General features: G+C 38.5%; 1 protein-coding gene across 3 annotated transcripts; it reads right to left on the bottom strand.

Annotated features, from left to right (window-relative positions):
• Positions 1-11968: 11968 nt before the first annotated feature.
• On the bottom strand, positions 11969-25560 carry LOC309701863 (uncharacterized protein). Of its 3 annotated transcripts, XM_082526174.1 has the most exons (7): positions 25436-25560; positions 23499-23849; positions 15244-15291; positions 15033-15089; positions 12912-12962; positions 12452-12494; positions 11969-12286 (listed from the first exon to the last, which is right to left on the bottom strand). In XM_082526174.1, exons 1-7 carry the CDS (start codon positions 25476-25478, stop codon positions 12169-12171), a joined length of 711 nt encoding a protein of 236 aa, XP_082382300.1. In that variant the 5' UTR covers positions 25479-25560; the 3' UTR covers positions 11969-12168. The 3 variants fall into 3 exon arrangements, with proteins under 3 accessions (XP_082382300.1, XP_082382302.1, XP_082382301.1); XM_082526176.1 differs by lacking the exon at positions 12452-12494; XM_082526175.1 differs by lacking the exon at positions 15033-15089.
• Positions 25561-26827: the final 1267 nt, after the last annotated feature.

The raw sequence follows: 26827 nt of genomic DNA, 5'->3' as shown, positions 1-26827 counted from the left end.
CAGCGATGCAACGATTTCACTGTTATATGCAAATGTCTTTCACTGTTGTATGTTATGCAAGTTAAAGATAATTAATTTGTGATTAATGAATAACTCAAAAGGTTTAAGGTAACACACTGTTTGATTTACTAATAGTCTTTTATTCTGTATGTTGTAGCTCTTATGGTGTGTTCACATACACGGCTGTTTAATAAAAGGATTGTGAACCATCAGTTTGAGAGACCATCTTTTCAACCGGGGATGCTACATTTACTCCTTTATCAGCTCAAGTTTGGCTTGACATCTAAAATCAACAGTTTCACCCAGAGAACTACCCTTCTCTTTTTCTTTTTAAACCCTGTGGATGTGGGTGAAAAATCCCAGTAGATCATCCCTTCTGGCACAACAACCATGGAGCATTCAAATTCACTTAAATCAGCTGTCCTCCTCAATCTGATGCTTGAACTTCAGGAGGACATCATGACCAGGTCGAAGAGGCACCTAAATCTTTCACTTTTCACTTTTCAAGTATTTGATTGTATTCACAGTAACAAACACTTTGATTGTTTAGCTTTAATTTTTGTTTTCAATTCAGTTTAGATTTAATTAATTTCCATTGCAGGTTTATTTAGTTATGTTTTATTTTTATTGTTTGAAAATGCTGAGATAAGACATTAGTTTTAGTCTTGATTTTGATGTAGTTAACTAAAATTAAAATAAAGCAGTTCATTTCAATAACCTTGATTGAATCCTGATTAAAACTGTTTTGTCTACAAACTAAAAAAATTTAAATCCTAAAGACTTTGTGGATATTAGTTTGGCACCAGAGGAGCAAGGAGGAGATGAGATTTCAGTCACAAGACATGGTTTTGACTCTGCACGGTGTTTTACCATCAGAGCATTGGTAGTATCTTGAGTATTGTTCCCATCACTTTCTGCCACTGTAGGACTTTTCATTTCCATATTGTCATTCTGCTCTGCTGGTCCTGTGTGAAAAAAAAAAGTGTTGAAATGGTTAGTATTCAGCAAAAACTCAAATATAATTACTGATTTTAATCTTATGCTACATCATGTCTATATATTGACGCACCTCAGGTTAGGAATTTTCAAAGTTGTCAACAACCTGCATCCATTAATAAATACTGTATTATCATGAAGTACATCTAAGATAAACTGTCTGGTCTATGCACTAAGCCACATTATTTGTCATTAAAATGCTTCAAAAGGCAGCAACAGCATGCACAGTGGAAATGTGTATTGATTGAATTCGGGAGGTGAGGCCACCGAAGACAGCCATGCCCTCAACTCCAGTATTCAAAGTTATTAGAAGAAGAAAAAATACACCCTTTCTACAGCTTTTATGATGTGGAGATGATCCACAGAGACAACAAATTTAACCCTGACAATTTATTTTTACAGTTATGTTTGACATTGTTTAGATGGGAGTCTAATCAGCTAGTCTATAATGATCATGTGATTATTATAGGAACCACAGTTTTGGCCCTTCTGCACTTTTCCAATGAGAGAACTATGTTCATCTTGTATGTACAAATAGTAATTTAACTTCATATTCACTTCAGATTCCACACTGTAAATTCTGCAGTAAATTAAAAACATTTAAAGTAAATTTTTAGACTGTAAATTAATTTGGAGTACCAAGTCTATACTTTATGGATGTACATATGCATTCAACAAATATAATGCGAATTAGTAAAAATTGAATGTCATGGGGTTTTTAAGCAGATATAGATCAAGTGACTGAAAATAAAAGAACCTATAATACACATATAGACTGTCACAGTCATTCATCTAAAGTCAGGCTGTTGAGTAAAGCAACTAAGAATGTTTAAATGTTCAGATACTGCAGATTTGTAGGCAAAAGTCTTATCTGTGAATCGCTCGATGTCCTCACGTGTCCTTTAGGTGCTCCAGTGTCTTTGAAGTGCATAGGCATGCAAGTTACTTGAACTATACATTTTCAGTTGGTGCATAAAAGTGACATTTCACGCAGTGAGGTTGAAGTAACTAATTTTAAAGTGCTTCAGTCTTTGGTATTGATTTGGTTATCATGCCCACTCATCGGTTTCTGCACCAGAGCTTCTCTCGTCACAGGCTTAGCATAGCTGGGAAAGGCAATCTGAAAATATATGCCGCAATGAGTTTATACATATAAATATTTTAAATGACGAACCAAATGCCATTTTTCGGGTATACCTAAGTTTTGGAACAGAGAGAGCACTATGTCCAGTCCCAGCGTAGCAACCCCCCCCTCGTCAACAGTGTAGTGTATTGTTGTCCCTGATAGAATTTGTTCTGCAAGCTGACCATTTTCTATTCATTAGAATCTGTTTATTCAAGTACAATACACTGTGAGCATTTTACCTACCTTGCATACAAAAACACCACAGCATATAATGCCCTGCTGTTTAGGATGGGTGACAGTTGAGCATGTCCATTTGCCAATGGCTACACATTTTCTCCTAACCAGAGCGCTGTACAAAACAGGTACTACAGTTACTGAACTTCACTCTTTGCAAGAGCTTCACAGAGTCTCTTTTTAGATACATCTCTTTTTATATATATGACAAGCCGTGGGTGACTAAGGACATCAAAGCACTCCTCAATGACAAGAAGAGGGCTTTCAGAGGGGGCAATAAAGGGGAGGTGTAAAGGGTTCTGGTATTATTAAAGGACAAGATTAGAGGGGCTAAGGGCAGTTACAGGAGAAAGCTGGAGTGAAAAGTCCTGTCTCCCCTACCTATCCCTTTCACTCACTACCATGTTCAGAAGTAAATGAAGAGACACCACTCAGTCAAGTCTGCTGGGCCAAACAGAGTGAGTCTCTGTGTCCTCAAGGCGTCTGCCCCCCAGCTTTGTGGAGTCTTTCACAAACTGTTTATGTTGAGTCTGAGACTGCAAAGGGTCCCAGTGCTGTGGAAGACATCATGCATCATCCCTGTACCAAAGAAACCACGTTCCAGGATTACAGGCCTGTGTCACTGACTTTCCATGTCATAAAGACCCTGGAAAGACTCATCCTGGACCAGCTTCGACTTACAGGGAGTGCAGAATTATTAGGCAAGTTGTATTTTTGAGGAATAATTTTATTATTGAACAACAACCATGTTCTCAATGAAATCAAAAAACTCATTAATATCAAAGCTGAATGTTTTTGGAAGTAGTTTTTAGTTTGTTTTTAGTTTTAGCTATTTTAGGGGGATATCTGTGTGTGCAGGTGACTATTACTGTGCATAATTATTAGGCAACTTAACAAAAAACAAATATATACCCATTTCAATTATTTATTTTTACCAGTGAAACCAATATAACATCTCCACATCCACAAATATACATTTCTGACATTCAAAAACAAAACAAAAACAAATCAGCGACCAATATAGCCACCTTTCTTTGCAAGGACACTCAAAAGCCTGCCATCCATGGATTCTGTCAGTGTTTTGATCTGTTCACCACCAACATTGCGTGCAGCAGCAACCACAGCCTCCCAGACACTGTTCAGAGAGGTGTACTGTTTTCCCTCCTTGTAAATCTCACATTTGATGATGGACCACAGGTTCTCAATGGGGTTCAGATCAGGTGAACAAGGAGGCCATGTCATTAGTTTTTCTTCTTTTATACCCTTTCTTGCCAGCCACGCTGTGGAGTACTTGGACGCGTGTGATGGAGCATTGTCCTGCATGAAAATCATGTTTTTCTTGAAGGATGCAGACTTCTTCCTGTACCACTGCTTGAAGAAGGTGTCTTCCAGAAACTGGCAGTAGGACTGGGAGTTGAGCTTGACTCCATCCTCAACCCGAAAAGGCCCCACAAGCTCATCTTTGATGATACCAGCCCAAACCAGTACTCCACCTCCACCTTGCTGGCGTCTGAGTCGGACTGGAGCTCTCTGCCCTTTACCAATCCAGCCACGGGCCCATCCATCTGGCCCATCAAGACTCACTCTCATCAGTCCATAAAACCTTAGAAAAACCAGTCTTGAGATATTTCTTGGCCCAGTCTTGACGTTTCAGCTTGTGTGTCTTGTTCAGTGGTGGTCGTCTTTCAGCCTTTCTTACCTTGGCCATGTCTCTGAGTATTGCACACCTTGTGCTTTTGGGCACTCCAGTGATGTTGCAGCTCTGAAATATGGCCAAACTGGTGGCAAGTGGCATCCTGGCAGCTGCACGCTTGACTTTTCTCAGTTCATGGGCAGTTATTTTGCGCCTTGGTTTTTCCACACGCTTCTTGCGACCCTGTTGACTATTTTGAATGAAACGCTTGATTGTTCGATGATCACGCTTCAGAAGCTTTGCAATTTTGAGACTGCTGCATCCCTCTGCAAGATATCTCACTATTTTTGACTTTTCTGAGCCTGTCAAGTCTTCTTTTGACCCATTTTGCCAAAGGAAAGGAAGTTGCCTAATAATTATGCACACCTGATATAGGGTGTTGATGTCATTAGACCACACCCCTTCTCATTACAGAGATGCACATCACCTAATATGCTTAATTGGTAGTAGGCTTTCGAGCCTATACAGCTTGGAGTAGGACAACATGCATGAAGAGGATGATGTGGACAAAATACTCATTTGCCTAATAATTCTGCACTCCCTGTATAGTCAGGTCACATCAGGATCTCCTTCAGTTTGCTTAGCAGCCCTGCCTTGGAGCTGAGGACACCATGATCTATCTGCTCAATTATGTCTACACCCATCTCGACTAGCACTGTGAGGGTCATGGATGAGGGTCAGGGTCAAACTCAGCCGTCTGCTCCTTGCTATCTAAAATATAACAGGACACTGGCATAAATTCTCAAACATCTCACATTTCTCTTTAATCAGGTTTCCCTTTGACGTGACTTGTATATCATGTTTAATCTGAGTACCGAAAGACCGTGTGGGGTTTGAAAATGATCTGCCGGGAGTCCGGTGTTCTCGCCAGCTCTAGCGAGCCTTGAACCCCCAGCTAGCTATCAGGCTGGTGGGTAACAGACACTTGCAAATATGTGATGTCTTGATAAACCGAGCAGATATTTGAAGTTTACACAGCTACATTCTTGCCTGAAAATATCCTAAAAGTTTATTTTGTGACCCAGAAAGAGTAATAAGAGTAATATTAAAACTAAGTAGCTCCAGCCATTGTTGGAAAATGGAATTGGCTGTGCCGCACTATAAATTCTGAGATATGGTGGACCACGAAGGATAAACCCGACCCATCCTCCAAATCTGGTGAAAAGGAGGACACATTTAAAGGAGTCTATGAATTTGGACAGCCTTTGTTGCACCACTGTGACATAATTGGCATACAAATGCATCCTCAGGAGGATGCAGCCTCTGAATTTGGACACCCCTGTCTTACACAGCATCCCAACTCTTTAGCTAACTTAATATTTTAGCTAAAGTGAAAAGTTTAATTCATTAGTGCAGCATTACTAGATCACCTCTGTTTGAAGTGATATAATATGATATACAACTATCACTATCACAAAGCAAACTTTGTAAAGAACAAAAAAACAACACGTCTCATTCTCTAAACATTTGGCCACAGCTGTAGATTACAATAACAGTGCTTGTTCACTTTTGTCAATAATTACATTTCTAAATTCTCTTTTTGCATTTAAAGGTAAATAATATCTAATATTTTATCTAAACAACTGCATTGTCTTTAAAAAGGTGAAGTCTGAGGCCAGTGATAGTCAGTGTTGGTCAAGTTACTTGAAAAAAGTAATCAGTAACTAATTACTGATTACTTCCCCAAAAAAGTAATCCCGTTACTTTACTGATTACTTATTTTCAAAAGTAATTAATTACTTAGTTACTTTTTAAAAACTTGATTTACAACCTGAAGAGGTGATAAAGCGATAGATCTTTGAGCCCAATTCTACTTTTTCTACATAATACATCATACAAAATGTAATCAAATGGAAAAGTCTCTTTTTTTTACTTGTTTTATCAGTTTTAATCTTTTAACTTTATGCATCAAGCAAAAATTTAATTATATGCAACATTCTCTGAGTTGAATAAATTAGTTTAACATTTAAACCTATTTTCTGCACATTCCAGCACATAAAATAAAATATTTTTTGTGTTTACACTCACTCTTTCAAATAGATGCAAGTAAAACACAGCAGAAAATAAATAAAGTCAAAGACTCAGCGGTCCTGTTGCTCTATTTTCACCTGTAAAGCAGGACTGCGGTAGGCGGAGGTTTACCCTGGTGCAGGTGTGCCGCGGTCAGTTGAAGAATCCGCGAGTTTCTCTGTGAATTTTCCATTACGGCGTTGCGCACTCGGTGCTTGCTTGGAAGTTTAGGGGTTTTTTTTCGCTGTAAAAAGAAGTTTTCTTCCCACGCACGATGGACGCTAATGTTTTTGTCACTTTTTATGGAATCAAACTCAAAGTAAGGTCAGTACTTCCACGCTTTAAACGCTGCATGCTCATACTCTCTCCCACAATCATATGTGATCCATTGTTGATCTGCACACAGCTGTTGTCACCAGTGGCGTGTCTAGAAAATTTTTGTTGGGGGGGCCAGGTAGGGGCACAGATTTGGAGAAGGGTGGCAGATGTAATTGGCAGATAATGTTTAAAAAAAATTCTACCAACCATTAACCATAATTCAATAACCCTATAAACCTAATAACCGAATGCACTTTTAACTCTTATTAGAATGAGATTTTAACCACTACGGTGCAAAGTTTTTAGATACTGCGTTGATAAAGTACAAGAGATACAATCAGTGCTTTGTCAGTGTTTACTCAGCATTCAAGGACAGCAATATTTGCATAGTATTTTTACTGACATATAGTGCACATATGTTTTGGGCAAAAACATTTTTTAATATTAAAATACGAACATTTGTAACAAACAATTGGCAAATTAGCCAGTTCCAATGCAAAACTTTATCTGCCTATTAAAAAAAGAAGATAATCTTCTCACAAACTGGTGTTTGATTTTTAAACAGGAAAAAAGTGGGGAAACAACTAAAAAGACTAACATTTGAATAAAACCTGAAAGGAAGTAAATACTTTCTATGCTGCCTTATGGTAAACTTTGGTAATATTGATAAAGAACAACACTGGCTGATGATGAAATGCAGTCAGCTGGCATGGTGACACTGCCAGTATTAACCTGCAGGGCTGGACTGGGACAGAAAATCGGGCATTTTGACTACAGACCGGCCCACCAGGTATTAAAGCCATAAAGCCTTTGAATGAAAACAAATGCTGTTGTGACAGTGATGTACAGTCTTGTTGGTATATGTATGATTTCTATACATTTTACGTCAGATAAAAACTTTGGTTGTAAGATTTAGATAATTATTTAATAAAAGCGAGATATTTTAAATGAGAATAAGAAAGAAAAGTATTTCTTTGTGCCTCCTTTCCCTGTTAATGCCCTACCTGGCCCCTTGGCAAAAATTTCCTAGATCCACCCCTGCACAGTTACCAGCTGTCAGCTACATAGAAAAGGATCCTGGTGTTATTTGTCTCTCAGAAACAGTTCATAACTTCCCTTCAACTCATTCATGTCACCTAAAAGGTAAACCTGTTTCTCCATCACCTGTTCAGCTCTGATGATTCAGTAAGGACGTCTCCTGGTTTCATCTTCATGTTTCCCTCTCACCACATATACAAACTGACATCATGACCAGCAGCTTTACAGCTGTGGCTCCAGCAAACGTCAGCTGATACTAGAAATTAATATTAAATAAATTCTAACAACAGCTGATCAAGCTTAAACGTGCTGCTGTTGTTTAGCGCGACATCTGCTGGTTTCCTCTTTCTGGCGCAAAGTGGGCGATAAATAAATGAGAGAGAAAAGCCGATCAGCTGATCATTGATCAGTTTCATGATTGAAGTAGCAACAGGAGAGGGAGGGGGAGAGAATGAGAGAAGAAGAGGCAGCTGTGCAGCGTAACGACAGAATAACTCCAGCTTTGTGTCTTTTTCCATTCTAGCTAAAGTTCAGGACAAACTGCGTCTCTTCTCAGCTCAATACGAAACGTGTAATATTTTCTCTGAATGAGGGACCATTCCATATTTTTAAGGAGCCGTTGGCAACTCTACTAACTAACCTTATGAATAAAATAAAGTTCACTATCAGTAACATCATAGAACCCACCCACCTAAAAACTCCATCAAGCTGGCTAGAACGCAGTACGAGTTATTGCAACTGACGGTAAAAAGTCAGCACAACGAAAATAAACTACACCTAAACTTGGTTTATATCTGACTCAGATAGACTGCAGGTCATAACTTCTTACCTGAAGTTCAGTTCACCTGACACTCCTGCCTCCCCTTCCCTCATCCACCTGCTGGCCTGTGTGGAAGCCCCGCCATAGCCACCACCAAACAACTGAGTTATTTTTACACATCGACCTGCATCTGGCCAATCCACCACCTCTCATTGTTCATGCCATTACAAAAAATAAAAATAAAAATAAGTCACCGGGCATATGCCCGGTATGCCCGATGGCCAGTCCAGCTATGTTAACCTGCAACCAAATCTGCAGCTCCATACAGCAATGTTACGACTTAGATTATATCTTATAACTCATAACTCTTATGTTAGCTCCCCTCAGTAGCATACTGTCTGAAATATTCGACGGCTGCAATAATTCTTTAAGTGTTATTTTTTCTTTGGTATTCTAATTTCACCGAAGTTTACTAAACTCAACAAACTTAATATTACTTACCGGGACATTTATTCTGTCCTCATTTTCTTTCACCGAAAAATTGTTTCCTGCAGTGCCGTCTTTCGTGCTTGGCTCTCCTACCTTTGATAATGTGATGCACATAGTGCAGAAGCCGATGGTGCATTCACTTACACTCGGATATCTGAGCTTCATCGTGAAAACATAATCGTACATTCGATATTTGATTGATTTTATTGTTTTACCTTTGGGGTGGCACCTGGGGTGGCCAGTCTGGTTGGGGGGGTGGCCTGCCCAGGCCACCCCGCTGGACACGCCATTGGTTGTCACTAACGGCGCACTCGCTTACGTCACTGTCATGAGACATTCTCGCAAAAAATCACGGTTTTAGTAACGCAGCGTTCCTACGGGAAAGTAACGGTAATCTAATTACCGTTTTTGCAATAGTAATCCCTTACTTTACTCGTTACTTGAAAAAAGTAATCAGATTACAGTAATGCGTTACAAGTAACGCGTTACTGCCCATCTCTGGTGATAGTACAGTTCTACTCTAAGTACATCCTTACAGTGGCTCACAGGCCAAGGCCACATTCCTGTCCTGCCAGAAGAGAAACTTAAGAGTCTTCATGCAGTTCAACCTCACCTGTCATATTCCGTATGGCAGAGGTCTCAAACGCCAATCCTCGAGGGCCGGTGTCCTGCAACTCTTCCATGTGTCCCTGGTGCAACACACCTAATAAAATTAGTAGGTCATTAGCAAGACTATAGAACGTGACTCCACGCTGAAGTGGCAACCCCTAACCCTGCTCAAGTAAATTTAAGTAAATGTTAGTGTTTGGAAAAATACACTTATAAAAGTACTTTTATTGCACCATGTTTATTCACTCATGAGCTACTGTAACATGAATCAAATGGCTGAATTTCCACCTCAGCATGCAGTCAAGTTCTATAGTCTCGCTAATGACCTACTAATTTTATTCAGGTGTGCTACAACAGGAACACATGGGAAAGTTTCAGGACAGTGACCCTTGAGGACTGGAGTTTGAGACCCCTGCCGTATGGTGTTCATGCAGTTTTCTACCCCACAGTTACAGCATGTCTGACTGCCTGTTCAGCATATGCAAAAAATATATGATGAGTTTAAGCATGTGATGACAAAGGCCTTCCATTATGGTGTTTATCATCACATGTCACAGACATCTGGATGATCATCTGGAATACAAAAAAAATAAAGAAAACTTGTGTTACTTCATCTTTTATCTTTATTATTGTTCTTATTTTACATTTTTCATTGTTAGGCATTAGGTTTATTTTTAGTAGCCCTTGCAAACTTCTTTCCCTCTTCCATGTTGCTGTGTCAGCTTATCAGCATCTATTTGGGGTTGGGAGTGGAACAGAAAGTAAGGAAATCCAAAGTGCCATTAAAACCAGGAGAGTTTCTTATATTTCAGAAGAAGAGATTATTAAAAAAGAATTCAAAATAAATTATCTTAATGCCATATTTTATTTAGGAACCCTACAGAGCACTTTGCAAAATAACACATTCTGATAATTTCAGCCTCTGATGGACCAAGCTACGACTGTCAGGGATGGTGATGTAGGTACAGAGCATGTGAGAGTGTGGTCAAGTAAATGTCTCTTGTCTTGACGAAGGCACAAGATGGATCAATGGGAAAGCGTAGAGAATCAGAGATTCACCATCTTGAGTCTTCAGTGGACACTCCATTTTTGGCACAAACACCAGTAAAAGATGTCTGTCAAACATAATAATGGAGCAGTATGTAAAAATAAATAAATAAAAAAAAATTAAGGATGCACTCAGTAACGTAAGAATTATTATGGTAGTTAAACACAGTGGTAGTCATATATCATATTCTTTTAAGCAGAGGTGAGCCAGTAATGCTGCACTAATGAATTAGACTAACTATTCACTTTAGCTAAAGTTATTAATTTAGCTAAAGAGTTGGGATGCTGTGTAAGACAAATAAACCTAAAATACTATGGTTTGGACATTCTTTTCCACGTTTCTGCAAGCATACACGGCTCTAGGAGGGTGCAAGACACCAACTTTGGAATCATATTTGTTTGTCAAAGCTGAACCCAGAGCGATATGCCCCGCTAATCGTGTTGTAACAGTGGTCCAATGTCCTCTCCTCTCTGGTCGGGCATTTAATATACTGTTTATATTTGGGGAGTTCCTGGCTCAGATTGGCTTTGTTAAAGTCCTCAAGAGCAATAATGAGTGCGCACTGAGCTGCCTGAACATCCGCATCTGGCAGGATGTAAACAGTGGCCATAATGAATGAAGCAAACTCCCGCGGAGAATAAAACGGTTTGCAGTGAATAAAAAGGTATTCCAGAGAGTTCTGCCAAGCAATCACTGTCACATCTGTGCACCAGCCACTATTAATGTAGAAGTAGACACCTCCACTTGTGGTCTTACCGGAGAGAGAGGCCTGCCGGTCCGCGCGGAGCACATGAAAACCCCTCCAGCTTGATCGCGCATTCCCAGATGTCCTCACAGACCCACGACTCCGTAAAACATAAGACACAGGAAGAGGCAAAGTCTCTGTTCATGCTTCTCATCAGGGCCAGCTCATCAATTTTGTTCCGGAGTGAGCGTACGTTGGAAAGGAAGATCCCAGGAAGAGGAGTTCGTAGTCCGCGTCTCCTCAGACGCACGAGTGCGTTGGCTCGCTTTCCTCTCCTTCAGCGTCTCACTTTCCTGATCAGAGTCTGCAGTAAATCTGCCACAGATGTGACAAATACTGGAAATAAATCCACAGGTGTTGCAGTCCTGTAGTTAAGAAGCTCCTCTCTGGTGTATGAATATCCAGAACTGCCCAGACACACAAATTATGCACAAAAACAAAACAGAAGTAACACACTGAAGTACCAGGGCATCCATACGTGGCGCCATTTTGGTCATAGTCTTGGATTTTGACCCCTCACTGATTTTTTTTTTTTTTATTCACACATGAGTGAGATGGAGCAATACATGATTAAGGTTGGATGTTTATGGGTATTTATCATGTCCTTGTAACAGATTTGCATGGAATGATTAGATAAACTTAAATCTGTTTTCACTTTTTATTCATTATTTAATTACGAAGCATAAATAACTAAAAAACAATTCAAACCAATGTACCAATTTAAATGTAAGATTAAGATAAACCAAACAGGTGTGCTGAGATAGATGTTGGAAGGCTTAAAGAAAACTTAATTTTAATACACACCAATTTTTTTTTTAAATGTACGTCAAGTCCAATAACTTTTATAATTAAAATGAAACTGATTTACAAGTTCATACAGCTACCTTAGGAAGCTTGGGTAATTAAGAAAATCAAGTAAACACAAGAGTTTATACAACATGTGATTCTTCATCAATATAACATTTAACTGTCTTACAAAACAAACTGTTGACTCAAATTAAAATTTTAAGGCAGTCCTTCACAACAGATTGTTATGTTGTAAACATTTTACACTGTACAACCTAGTAAGATTGGATGGTTCCATGGTTGTGATTTGCTATCATCAAGATAGAGAGCACTTCCGTCGCTGTCTTAAATGAGCTGTTGTCCGTTCCATTTCCAGGTTTACTGCTGTATTTTCCTCTGTGTTTTCACTGTTTTGTTCACTTTGTCTTGGATTACTATACAACACAAAACATCCATTAGTATTTGTACACTGTACTTTAAGCAATCAGTACCACATAGTTAAGTTTATGTATTTAAAACACTGTCAGATGCATTTTCATAACATGCTTTTCAACACACTTGTGAAATCCATGGTAAAAGGATCTGACTAACGTTTCTACCTTTGCTCCTCACTGTTCTTCTTGTAGCATATGAAAATAAGACCTTAACAAAAAAAAAAAAAAGAAGAAGAAGAAGCTTGAGTAATTTCATATGCCCGACATTACTCGGATTATTTTTTTCTAACTGCATGTCTCTACCTTGACCAACAGGTCAAAGTTGAAGGTGTACTTATGCACTCAAAATTGATTCCTTTGAATCAAAAAGTATTCAGAACTCGCTACAGTATATAAAGTATTCAATTTTATGAAAAATGCTAATTTCTTAAAATTAAATTATTCCCATCTCTAACATTATCCAATTTCTAAGTAAAAATAGCAAAAACATGAACAAAACTAAGCATAAGGAAGTTCAAAATGTTCCTTTATGAATGTAAATGAGTACAATACATTGAATAATTAAAGGGTCATAATAAATCTGTCAACACAACACATATATTTACTGTAAATGTGTTATATATACCTGCAACAAGGAGAAGAGACAAAACCACTACCACACCGACCACAGTAGGATCTGTAAGCATCAAAGAAATATTGAGGTGAGTCAAGGGAGATAAAAGTCCCATGCAGTCCAGGCTTTGATTGTTTAAAAGCCAACATTCATTAACCCTTGGATGCACAACCTACCAATACCTACACTCTTCCAAGAGTGGGGTCAAAAATGACCACAAATAGAAACAATGCATTTTGCTATAAACTCGGTTGTTATTCTTCAAAATCTTTAAAACAAAGAGTTGTAATATTTTCATATTTGAGGTATTCCTCATAAAACATGTTTGTGACATGAGGCCACTTGCATTTTTATTTAATTAATGTTTTCATTAATTTTAAGAAATTGCAGTTTTTGTATCCTTGTATCACTTTTGTATGCTTGCTCTGCATATACTGCAGAAGCTGGGCCTTCCCTTTGAAAGGCACAAGTTATTCATCCACTGTAACACAATCACTGAGGATGAATTTCTGCCTGCAGTTGACATAGTGGCCTTGTACAATGGGTTATGCAGAGGACTCCCAAAAAACACACTGACTGGTACATCCCAGTTCTTCTCACTTCCTGCAAGAATGGTCAATCAAATGAAGGCCAGGAGTTTGATTACATTTTTCCACTCTTTTCCCCTGTCTACTCTCCGTGCCTCCATGTTTGTGCATGTCAGCACCTCTTCCATGCATCTATTGGAGAGACAGTACTAAAGCCAGGTGCAAGCCCTGGCTGACTAATTCAGAATATTGTGGCTAGAGCAGTAAGAGGGGCTCATTCTGTTGGACTCAATATCCATTTCCTCTTCAGAGGACTCCTCTGTGTCTGACTGGCCTTGTTCAGTGGGGGCAGTAGTCTGGGTCCTCTATATAGATGTCAGTTTCTGAGTCAGTGCCTCCGATGGGCTCTTCATCCCATCCGTCCTGGATCATTTGTAGGGCAAGGTCCACAGGGATCCTAGCTGGCCTCATAGCAGCCATGTTACTTTAGATATTTAAAAAAAAAACATCAGAAAGGACAATGTTTGAAATGCACAGGAAACTATAAACAGGGCTGCACATAAATGGTCCTCAGGTGCGCATTTGCTTTCAAGATAAAAGACGTGCACCAGATAAGAAGTTGGAATGCACGTTTGCGTACATTAGATGTTCTGGAGGACGACAGACATTTGTTCAGAACTCTTAAAGATGTCGAAGAAGCAAGCTCCGTAAGCAATTACTTTGGTGGTCCTCCACCGCAAAGGAAGCGCGTATTCTCTGAATTTCCGGGAATACTTTTATTTTGACAGCGAATGCGAACCTGCAGACCACTTATGTGCAGCCCTGACTATAAATCATGTATGTTACTGTGTAAAAATTAATTCCTGATCCATCAGAAGTGTAAGTGGGACAGTCAGAGTTGCTAAGAATGAAAGTTTCATAGAAGATTCCACAAGAACTGCTTGGGTCATTTTTGACCACACTTGTGGAAGAGTGGGGTAGTGATACAAAAACAGTATTTTCTTTAAATTAATGAAAAAATTAATAAAAATGCAAATGGCCTCATGTTACAAACATATTTTATGAGGAATACCTGGAATATGAATATATTACAACTTTTCATTTTAAAGATTTTGAAGAAAAACAACTCATGGGGTCATGCTTTTTTTGTTTTTTATTAATTGTTTTTCCACATAGAATGACAGTTCTATGTGGAAAAAAAATACCACTAACTCACAAAACTAAAACGTTGTTTTTTTTCAAGGCTATAAATACTGTTATTTTGTCAGGTAAATACTGTTCCCTTGAAAAAACAGGCCACAAATATACTGTTGCCCTGTAAAAGAGAACCATAATCTTTACCTAAACTGCTCCCAGTTTAGGTAAAGATGGTTTGAGTTAAAATACAGGTCATTAAAACAACACCCCTTAACATATATAAATATGTTAAAATCTGATGCCACAGGTCTTCCACACTATTGCCACTAACACTGTGTCATGGCATAAATGTACTTTACATAAATGTAAAGACACCTAATGCATACCTTTGAAATCATAAGCCTACTCCCAGGAATAAAAACAAGAACAGGCTGCATTTTTAAAAATCTGAAACTGAGAATTTACTTACTTGTTTTTGCTGGATTGGTTACATTTTCTGTATTAATTATATTTTCATTTATTGGATCTGCAAACAAATGACATAAGCTTTAAAACAGACATGCTGCTGTTAAAAGAAAAAAAAGAAAAAAAAAAAGAAAGCATACCGCTTTGTTTAACTACACATAATTAGCTAAATATTCGGGGGATTATTCCTTAAAATGGCACTCAAATGTACTCACCCACTTTATCTTTTCCATGCCCTTCTCCTTGATCCCTTTTCTTCAGCTCTGTAATGAAAAAATTATTTACTTGGTTAATATACTCATTCATATAAGGATATCTAGATTTCTCATTTTAGTTTTTAGTAAAGACCTAGAACACTAAAGGTATATAGCAATACGCTTAGTAAGGAAAATAAACTCCTATTATTCCTACAAGTTGCTGAGTGGTGCAACCACGGTGGAAAAGTTTTTACAGAAACCAAGATAATACCCCACCACCAGAAATCTCATCAACTCCTTTGTAGAAGGTTGTGGAAAATGCTTGACTGCCATCACTTTAGCCTCTACTGGAGCAACACACCGTTGCCCAACCACTCAACCCAGTTAAGTCACAGTCACCCGAGCAAAATCACATTTCGCAAAATTCACTGTGAGCTTTGCCTCTGTTAAACGGTCAAACTGTACCCTAACTCTATGAAAAACCCAAGAGTCACTTTAGACCATCAAGTCATCTAAATATACGGCACCCAGCCAACCCAGCCACAATGCGATTCATAAGATGCTGAAATGTAGCTGGTGCATTGCTCAAACCAAATGGCCTCACTTTATAAGAACAGCCCTGAAGGAATAATAAATATCGCCACTTCCTGTGCTCCTTTTAACAGGGGAACCTGACAATAGCCTTTCAGAAAATCTGCTGACATACTTTGCTGCACCGACTTGGTGGATCCCCCACAAAGTCCACCCCATGGGGCACCCACATCCTCACCAAATAAGATTCTGCAAAAAATAACCATTAGCCACACTTTTCATCTCTGGGGCTGACAACACAGACCCCAACTGCAGTCTCATGGATGGGTCAGCTCTCTCCACACTCATTAACTCACTGCGGCCCAAATCCAAAGGTGAATCTGTGACTACTGGGGTGATGACACATTTACCCCAACATGACCATTGGCTAAATCAATACCTGAAATGATATCCACTCCTTCTACTGGCAATGCAGGCCCAAACCCCCACCAGCACATCGTCCTGCACCAATTCGCACTCAATGTTGAAACGATGCACCAGAAGCAGAACCGCCCTCAACCCCATTCCTCACATAAGAATCTTATTCCCATAGGCAGTCTCATCTGAAAATGGGAGAATGGACCCCACGGCATAAGAGTTGACAGCACCAGTGTCTCTCAAAATCCTGAGACTTTGGTGTTCCACCCCAGGTACAGTAAAAAACCCATCCCTGTCAACAAAGGCAATAAAGACTTCTTAGGCCTGTCAACCATGTCACATTCAACATACTCACCACACTCCATGTTCAAACCCAAAGGAACAGGAAGGCTTGGATCTACTGCAACAGGATTCAGCCTCCAACTTGTGTTTTTCCAATTCCATCCTCTGCCTCTCTAGTTCCAACTTTTGCATTTCCTTTTCATATGACATTTGTAGCAACATTAGCTCTTTCTGTTGCTCAAGTCAAATGTCCTGGTAAAACTTGCAGTATCGCTATTACTGGCTGACCAGTTCCCTGTTGCCCAGCCACCAAGACACCCTTTTCACTTAACTGCATCTTAATCTTTCTCAGCTTTCACAATATCTTTACAATGTTTATCACCATTGCCACCTAAATCAAGTTCATACTCATCTGCAACTTTTGACAGCTGGTCTTTAGTGCAGCGATCGAGGAAACCTTTACACAGTGCAGCAACAAATTCTTCTACAGTGGCTTGCAAAAGTATTCGGCCCCCTTGAACTTTTCCACATTTTGTCTCATTACAGCCACAAACATGAATCAATTTTATTGGAATTCCACGTGAAAGACCAACACAAAGTGGTTTACACGTGAGAAGTGGAACGAAAAGCATACATGATTCCAAACATTTTTTTACAAATAAATAACTGCAAAGTGGGGTGTGCGTAATTATTCAGCCCCCTTTGGTCTGAGCAGTCAGTTGCCCATAGACATTGCCTGATGAGTGCTAATGACTAAATAGAGTGCACCTGTGTGTAATCTAATGTCAGTACAAATACAGCTGCTCTGTGACGGCCTCAGAAGTTGTCTAAGAGAATATTGGGAGCAACAACACCATGAAGTCCAAAAAACACACCAGATAGTTCAGGGATAAAGTTATTGAGAAATTTAAAGCAGGCTTAGGCTACAAAAATATTTCTCAAGCCTTGAACATCCCACGGAGCACTGTTCAAGCAATCATTCAGAAATGGAAAGAGTATGGCACAACTGTAAACCTACCAAGACAAGGCCGTCCACCTAAACTCACAGGCCGAACAAGGAGAGTGCTGATCAGAAATGCAGCCAAGAGGCCCATGGTGACCCTGGACGAGCTGCAGAGATCTACAGCTCAGGTGGGGGAATCTGTCCATAGGACAACTATTAGTCATGCACTGCACAAAGCCTTTATGGAAGAGTGGCAATAAGAAAGCCATTGTTAACAGAAAACAATAAGAAGTCCTGTTTGCAGTTTACCACGAGCCATGTGGGGGACACAGCAAACATGTGGAAGAAGGTGCTCTGGTCAGATGAGACCAAAATGGAACTTTTTGGCCAAAATGCAAAACGCTATGTGTGGCGGAAAACTAACACTGCACATCACTCTGAACACACCATCCCCACTGTCAAATATGGTGGTGGCAGCATCATGCTCTGGGGGTGCTTCTCTTCAGCAGGGACAGGGAAGCTGGTCAGAGTTGATGGGAAGATGGATGGAGCCAAATACAGGGCAATCTTGGAAGAAAACCTCTTGGAGTCTGCAAAAGACTTGAGACTGGGGTGGAGGTTCACCTTCCAGCAGGACAACGACCCTAAACATAAAGCCAGGGCAACAATGGAATGGTTTAAAACAAAACATATCCATGTGTTAGAACGGCCCAGTCAAAGTGCAGATCTAAATCTAATCGAGAACCTGTGGCAAGATCTGAAAACTGCTCTTCACAAATGCTGTCCATCTAATCTGACTGAGCTGGAGCTGTTTTGCAAAGAAGAATGGGCAAAGATTTCAGTCTCTAGATGTGCAAAGCTGGTAGAGACAAACCCTAAAAGACTGGCAGCTGTAATTGCAGCAAAAGGTGGTTCTACAAAGTATTGACTCAGGGGGCTGAATAATTACGCACACCCCACTTTTCAGTTATTTATTTGTAAAAAATGTTTGGAATCATGTATGATTTTTGTTCCACTTCTCACGTGTACACCACTTTGTGTTGGTCTTTCACGTGGAATTCCACTAAAATTGATTCATGTTTGTGGCTGTAATGTGACAAAATGTGGAAAAGTTCAAGGGGGCCGAATACTTTTGCAAGCCACTGTATAACTGCCATGACTCTTCAAGGCTCATGCAGAGAGGGGGAAAAAAGACAGTCAACAAAACAGTGTTACCCCAGGCCAGTTAGTGCCCTTAAAAATATTCCTCACTGAAATGGAAATCTTCCCCTACTTACCTGCCTATCCTAGCTCACCTACACCATAAACCCTAGTTTCCATGCAGATTTGCGGTGGGCTGTTCAAACACTCAGCCCAGTAATCCGGGTAGGCTCCCAGCAAGCTGGTTACTCACCTGACAGCCCTGGAAATGTCCCAGAGACACTTCCAGAAAATCATGGGAATGTCTTCCAAAACTATTTTATTTTAAATAAATAAAACAGAAAAAAGAAACCTATTGCCATAAATACAAACTGTGGTGTGTGTAATCAGTACCACCAGAGGAGTGCATGGGAGAGAATGGTGTACATAATGCTGTTAAATGCAAGAACCAACTCAAAACCAACTAGGGTATCTCAGGGGAATGAAGCAGCTGCACAACTAAAGGTTTTTTATGGAGCTCTGGCACACTGGGCTCAGGTGTTGCCAGTGTCACTTATTGTGAACGGGAACTCTGCCTCTCCAATGCCTGAAAAAAAGACACAAGTTGGCAAAAAGGAAGGCAGGGTGCAGTGGGTTATCACAGGTGACACAGACAATAAACACTCAATAGAATAGAGGGAAGTGGAAACAAAGGCCTATATCCCAAAACTGGGCTTTGGCTGATGCAGATAACCTCAGGTTAACCTTGGGTTTCTCTACTACGAAGGTGGTTCACTTCATACCAGGGCAACTTGCTATGATAACTTGTGCTTTGAACCTAACTGTGTCTAGAGCAGGGTAAGAACCAGATTAGAGACCAACAAGTATGAAATCATTACCTACTGATCAATCAATTCTCCAGAAAATAGCATCGACAGAAGGAGGGTCTCAGTTTTTTGATAGCATCTAATGTCTTTGTATTTTAGTAATGAGCAAATAACAGCAACAATAAATAATATAGATTTTTAGATGTAACTTTATTCCTTGATTATTATTTTTTTACTGTTAGAAGCAAACTATTTAAATGTTTCAAAAAAAAATTTAGATCTGATCCTAAAACGGCATAACTACACTGTAATTTCTGACCTTATATCAAATTTATACAAAGTTTAAATTATTTATTCTTTACTCTCAAACTCAAGAGTAAAGAGTAAATATGTGTAAGTCTGCAGCTGAAAGAATAAAAACTAAAAGTGTCAGGAGCAGATTATGCTCTAAGTTTTGGTTTAAAATCAGGTCACACTTTCACTAATTCTTTTATTCAAAGCATGTTTTTTGTGTGATATAGATTTTCTGCAGTGGGAATTTGTTTTATAAGTGTCGTACCTTACCAAAGCACAAACCGTGTATTGCATTGTTACAGGAATGTCCATTTATTAATTTGGTGAACTATAAAATGGCCAAATTTTGTTATGCTCTGTCTGCTCTCCACTGTTGGAAATACAGAACACATACCAAGAATACCAGTTCTGTCAATTAATTTAACTTTGATCTGCTAAAGACTAAATTGATTTCCATATCTCCAAATCAGGTTGTGGTACAGTAAGCTTTAATGTTTAAATGTATCCATCTTAAAGTATTAGACCTCTAATGTGTAGCTGTCACCTTAGAAATAATCAGCAACAATAAAAGTACATTCAGTGAAAAACTATTAACTAGAACTAAATTGTTAATTGCATGCACTAAATCACCAAATTATTTGAAGCATTTACTGTGGCATTCATCAATTTCTTTTTACAACACTGTTCTATTTTACTGGTATGTTTTTGTACCAGTGATGAGTGCCACCTATCTTCTTTAGAGTAGGTGGCACTCATCATTGTTTCATGTGAAACAGCCCTTTGAGATTGGTTAGATGCTGCCAATAGCATCCCTTTCTTATCAAAGTTTTGTGTCACCACTTGTTATGAATGCCAGAGTAAGGCGAATAAATCTACACAGAAAGATATTGTGGACATGTTGAACTAGCTTTGTAGTATAGGGCCCAGGTAGGAATACAGATTCATAGGGTGAAACAAGACAAGGGAAGCAAAGCAAACACAGTGCATCGGAGAAGATGGACTAATAAAATAAAACAGAAAGTAACAAAACATGGAATCACAAACAAAGGAAAATTTCACAAGGCACGGGGGACACGAGAGAAACAATATAACGATAATAGGGAGACAATACAAAAAACAGAGCCCAGATAAATGATGGTTATATTGCCTGAAACTAGAAACATTAAACACAGACAATGACTATGAATATCAAGAACAAAGAATAAAACACAGAGGAATTACAACCAATTTGACACAAAGGGATACAAGACAAAACATGGGAACATAAGAAAGGCAATGTAAACTAAGAACAGAATTAGATGACAAACCAAAACCTGGGAATCCAGATACAAAGAAACAAATTAGGAAACACTGTAAAAAATTGCAAAACTCTGGTTGTAGATTACAGAGCAATGTGATTTATATAATGATCAACAGTGGAAAGCTCATCTGTGTTGCACAACGTGTTTCGAGTGCTTCAGGTAAGTTGGAGAGGAAATGGCGTGTCACAAATTTAGAGGATCATTATTTAGCCTGGAGAAATAGTTTGCTGCTTTATAAGAAAGCCCTCCGCAAAGCCAGAATATCTTACTATTTGTCAGTGATTGAAGAAAATAAGAACAACCCCAGGTTTCTCTTCAGCACTGTAGCCAGGCTGACAAAAAGTCAGAGCTCTACTGAGCCAACCATCCCTTTAACGTTAACTAGTAATGACTTCATGAACTTCTTCACAAATAAAATTTTTATCATTAGAGAAAAAATTACCAGTAATCATCCCACAGATGTAATATTATCTACAGCTACTCTTAGTACCATTGATGTTAAGTTAGACTCTTTTTCTCCAATTGATCTTTCTGCATTAACTTCAATAATTACTTCCTCCAAACCATCAACATGTCTTTTAGACCCCATTCCTACAAAACTGCTCAAAGAAGTCCTGCCAACAATTAATGCTTCGATCTTAAGTATGATCAATCTATCTCTAATAATCGGCTATGTACCACAGGCCTTCAAGCTGGCCATAGTTAAACCTTTACTCAAAAAGCCATCTCTAGACCCAGCTGTCTTAGCTAATTATAGGCCAATCTCCAACCTTCCTTTCATATCAAAAATCCTTGAAAGAGTAGTTGTCAAACAGCTAACAGATCATCTGCAGAGGAATGGTTTATTTGAAGAGCATGACAATGATCCAAAACACACCGCCCGGGCAACAAAGGAGTGGCTCCGTAAGAAGCATTTGAAAGTCCTGGAGTGGCCTAGCCAGTCTCCAGACCTCAACCCCATAGAAAATCTGTGGCGGGGGTTGAAAGTCCGTGTTGCTCGGCGACAGCCCCAAAACATCACTGCTCTCGAGAAGATCTGCATGGAGGAATGGGCCAAAATACCAGCTACTGTGTGTGCAAACCTGGTAAAGACCTATAGTAAACGTTTGACCTCTGTTATTGCCAACAAAGGTTATGTTACAAAGTATTGAGTTGTATTTTTGTTATTGACCAAATACTTATTTTCCACCCTGATTTACGAATAAATTCTTTACAAATCCTACCATGTGGATTCATGGATTTTTCTTTCACATTCTGTCTCTCACAGTTGAAGTGTACCTCTGGTGCAAATTACTGACCTCTGTCATCATTTTAAGTGGGGGAACTTGCACAATCGGTGGCTGACTAAATACTTTTTTGCCCCACTGTACTTCAGCACATCTGGATTTATAACTTTGCAAATTACTTGCATAAAGAATAGAAATTAGAATCCATTCTGAACAGTAAGGGATATTTCAATAGGCGAACTTGCAGGTGAGTGGCCACTGTTTTTTTTTTCCAGGATATAAAATGTCATTTAAAAAAAGCTGTAATGTTTGTAAGTAATGCTTCATTTTGACATGATTAAACTGACTGACAAACAAAATTATTGTCTCCTTTGAAGCATTTTTCTATTTGCTGGTGATTCTCAAATTGCAGTCTATCTGACCTCTAAGGGCCACCGTAATTATTATTTCATGTAGAGTGTTATTTTGACTAACAACACTCCCTTCGTCCTCCATAAGAAATACTTATACAGCAGAAACTCTCTGTGGGAATATGCTTCTTTTTTTTCTCAACATTGGCAGGCCTTTTTTTTAAACAACCAAAGCTTCGATACAGTTTTTACCAACACAAAATTCTAGCCATTTCTGAAAGAAATGAAGGCAAACTTTACAGGGGTATTTTGTGTATCGTGGTAGCATTTTTCTTTTTCAAAAATGAGCTAAATTTTACCATGTATGCTTCACATTACCATAACTCCTCATCCATTTTGGGCTAGAAAGAAAATTCAAATGTTTCCTTGAAAGATGAAAAATACTTTTATTTTGTTATTTTGGGTGTAAAATTATTTTGGGAGTTAATCTCAGAGAAAAATAGTAAGAGTACTTTGGGTTTATAGCAAGGGAACAATAACTCAAATACTTACTCAATTCAACCATAGTATGCAGAAGACCATTTCTGAGCACAAAACATATCAAACCTTAAAGCAGCTATAGCGGCAAATGATGCACCAGGTGTTACCACTGTCAGCTGTATTTTGTTACGGCCAATGTGTTTTTTTTACGGCCAAAATTTGAACCTCGTTGAATCTGCGCCACGAAGAATTAAGGAACCTCAGAAGCCAAGGTTTAACCCTGAACAAGCAATGTGTACCTTATATCCCTTAATGTTTCTTAGGAAGGTGATTTATTTGGTTTACCAAAAGATGAGATTGATAACTTTTGCTAAAAAATGATAAGAGGTACTACTGGTCTATGATTGTAGTAGCCAAATTATTAATAGCAACCACCTCTTGTAAAATCCCCAGGGAAAAAACAATATGTTAACAATTATAGGTATGTTGTGTGGAGCTCTTACCAAGATTCATTTTAGTGCATTTTGGCATTGGTACTGTTTTTGTTGCAATACAACAACAGTATTCTCCAGCATCTGATTCCTTCACATCACAGAGTTGAATTGAGGCATTTCCTTTTTCCAGTTCCTCAGTAGAAGTGAATAATCTGTTGTTGTACTTCTCTTCTCGGACCAGTCCTTTTTTTTCAAAGGTGTAGATTTCTTTTTCATAGAAATGCCACTCCAGTATATCGTGTCCTATGCTCAGATTGAACTTTGGGAAACATGGGAGAATAATGTTCTTGCCACTCACTGCTTGTACTGGCTTTGTTTCCTGAAAATATCCTGGAGAAAGAGGGCATTCTGTCTTCCTTTCTGTAATTAAAAACAAACAAACAGATGACACTAATATGCAGCATAGTGGAGGAGATCTTAGTCTTATCACTGTGTAACCAGGTTGAATATTTAAAAATATTAAAGGTTAAAGCAGCAATTCAAAGACAGTTGGGCTTCAACTTGCAAATGTCAGCTTTTACATTCTTGGATAAAGGTTTATTGCTTCTGAAAGAAAGAATAGTTCTAACTCCTTATAAGGACTACAGATCAAATCATTTTAAACTATTAACTCTGCACTTTTCTATGTTGGACTTTACATAAAACCCAGAAAGCATTCAATTTAAAATGGACATTAACCCCAAACATCCATATTATTGCAGGTCCCACATATTCATATAAGCCACTTAAGTGTGAACTACTCAGTATTGCAGACATGCCTGCATTCTCTTCAATTTAAGACAACTGATACTTGTGCTGTAATATACTGTAATGTGATGATATATCTTGAATAATTAAATTTTTGTGGGTATAAAGGAGATACCTTGAAATTATAATGATAGGGATTTTTTAAAACTACTTTGTTTTGATGTTGGTTTTATTTAAATTTTTGTTTCAGTTTAGTGTCATCTTCATAGTGACTTTGCTTATTTCAGTTTAGCATTTATTAGTTCTTTTATTTTCTTTATTATTATACTAGAAATCCATCCTCAGGGGTTCATAAGCAAATGTCCTCCAGGTCGTCCTAAGCCTGAATAAATGGGAGAGTCACATGAGGAAGGACATCTGGAGTAAAATCTCTACCAAATTAAAACAGTGTTGAGCTCGGTTTGAATTTGGCTGATTTTTCGAACTTTTTTCTACTTCATTTTTTATAATTGGATCATTTCTTGACTTTCTTGGCAACTTTCTTGCCACATGACATTTTTCCTTCAGTTCTTTTATTCTGAAGAGAAGACAGAAACCTTGCTCTCTCTCTCTCCTCACTGGTCATTAATCCAGGAGAACTTGTCAGTTCTAAATAATGGTTTGTATTTATTTACATTTTGATTAAAAGTGCCTTAATAACTAACTATTATTGTTACCGTCTATAGCGATCGCTTTCTTTATTATGAAATAATGATCACATTTTGGCATACCCTGAATTACTTTTCTTTTCGGTAAAAGAAATGCTTCTTTGGTCCGAAAATTTATTTTAATAGGCTATCTGGGGAGAAGTTAGCTTCCAAAGTGTTACTTTACAGACCAAGATTTACTGTGTTTAATAACTTTTGTGTAAGCTGAATCCACAAAAGAGTACAAATAAACTTGTAAACATTTTAAGATTTCTCTCCATAGTCAGATAGGCTTCTGAGTTATAACCTGGTCAAATCTGAAGGTTTTCAGTTTCACTGACGCCTAAAGTTTTAATCCTTAATTGTTTTTTTCCGTGATGCCAACTGAAAATTAACGCTGAACCAAAATCTGCTGTTATACAATAACATTTACTGAATGTTTACTGCCAAACACGAAGGTGCGACCCGATTATAGACAGAAAGACCATACGAATAAGAGAAAAGATTGGGTCCGCGCCCTCTCGCTGTTTAGATTAAAACCTACTTAACGTCGTTCTAAAAACCAAAGCCTACCTGCAAACAGTCCAAATATCACGATAAGTTGGATACATTTCATTGCCCTTTTGTTTCTAGCTCAAGAAAAAGATCGTAAATATAAATATACTTTCTATTTAGATTCGGGCTCTCGTTAAACCGAAAGGAACTATGTCGTAGACTGCCGCGTTCACGTCAGCCCCGATTTAACGTGTTACAGAATAAAAAAAGAAACTGGATTTGTTTTAGTTTTTATCAAGGCATAGCAATTCAAGTATTACTAGCAAAACAGCATTATATTTATTTTGTTGCGCTTAAAAACACCGCTGCAGCACAGTAATGGATAGAACACGATCAGTGCTCTGCTGAGTCAGTCGGTGACAGTACAGATTTATAGCTTAAAGTTTTTACTCACTGTTTGTGATCAGTGCCGCCAGCGTGGATTGGTGTTATCTCTGGATTGCTGGGGCTGCTTCGACTTTCCTAGTGAGGGGAAGTTCTATATTAAAATGCTGACCGGGAAATCAGACATTCTGATTTACAATTTAATAATGAACGCACCATCTTTTAGGAGTCACTATCGACAAACCAGGAAATAAAAGCGGTGGATAATAATAATAACAACTTTATTTGTATAGCTAGATAACTTTAAAATCAAAATCATAGAGTTACAAAGTGCTTCACAATTTGAATAAAAGCCAGGCATCAAAGCAGATCTGGATTGGTAATCTGGCGGACAGGCCAAATGAGTTATCATTTATCGGGAGCGCGCACTGGCCAGGGAGAGCGGATCTCTCCATGCCTCCATTACAACCAACTAGACACGGAGTAGTGAAAGATGAGTGTCGTTATATCACCTATATCACCATTCAGCTTGCGGGTTACAACAGAAAATCATACATTTTTTGTTCTTACGTGGTATCGGACCGGATTATTTCAATAAACCGAGGACGTTTAGCCTGATAAGAGGATAATCACGTCTGTGTAAACTCAATTCATAGAAACTTTATAGCTCGACAAAACAATGGATCTTCTGGAAACAAAAATACATCTTTATGATTGCATCACTGAAAGCTGTCTATTTTATTCTTGTAATTCACATTTCTGTAGCTGAAAGACAAGAATGTGAGATACTGTTTGTCCATGGACAGGGGAAACAGATTGTGGGAAGGCCTGCGTGATACAATTAGTTCCCCTGAAATAGAGGAAAGATAACCCTGTGCAAGACTGGGGCAGAAAGATTTAAAAAGACAAATATTTAGAGCAGTAACTAATCATAATCTTAAAGAAATGTAATTTAAAATACTAGATGTGGGACATAGATCCTGGCTGTGTAGAATTAAATGGGAAACCTAATGTATGAACAAATATTGTGTTTATTGAAGAGGATATAACATAAATAGGTTGTTTGTCGTGTGTGGATACTTAAAG

This window comes from Aulonocara stuartgranti, assembly GCF_965226115.1.
Source record: "Aulonocara stuartgranti genome assembly, chromosome: 3".
In the NCBI taxonomy this organism is placed as follows: Eukaryota; Metazoa; Chordata; class Actinopteri; order Cichliformes; family Cichlidae; genus Aulonocara; species Aulonocara stuartgranti.
This window is presented reverse-complemented; position numbering and strand designations above follow the sequence as displayed.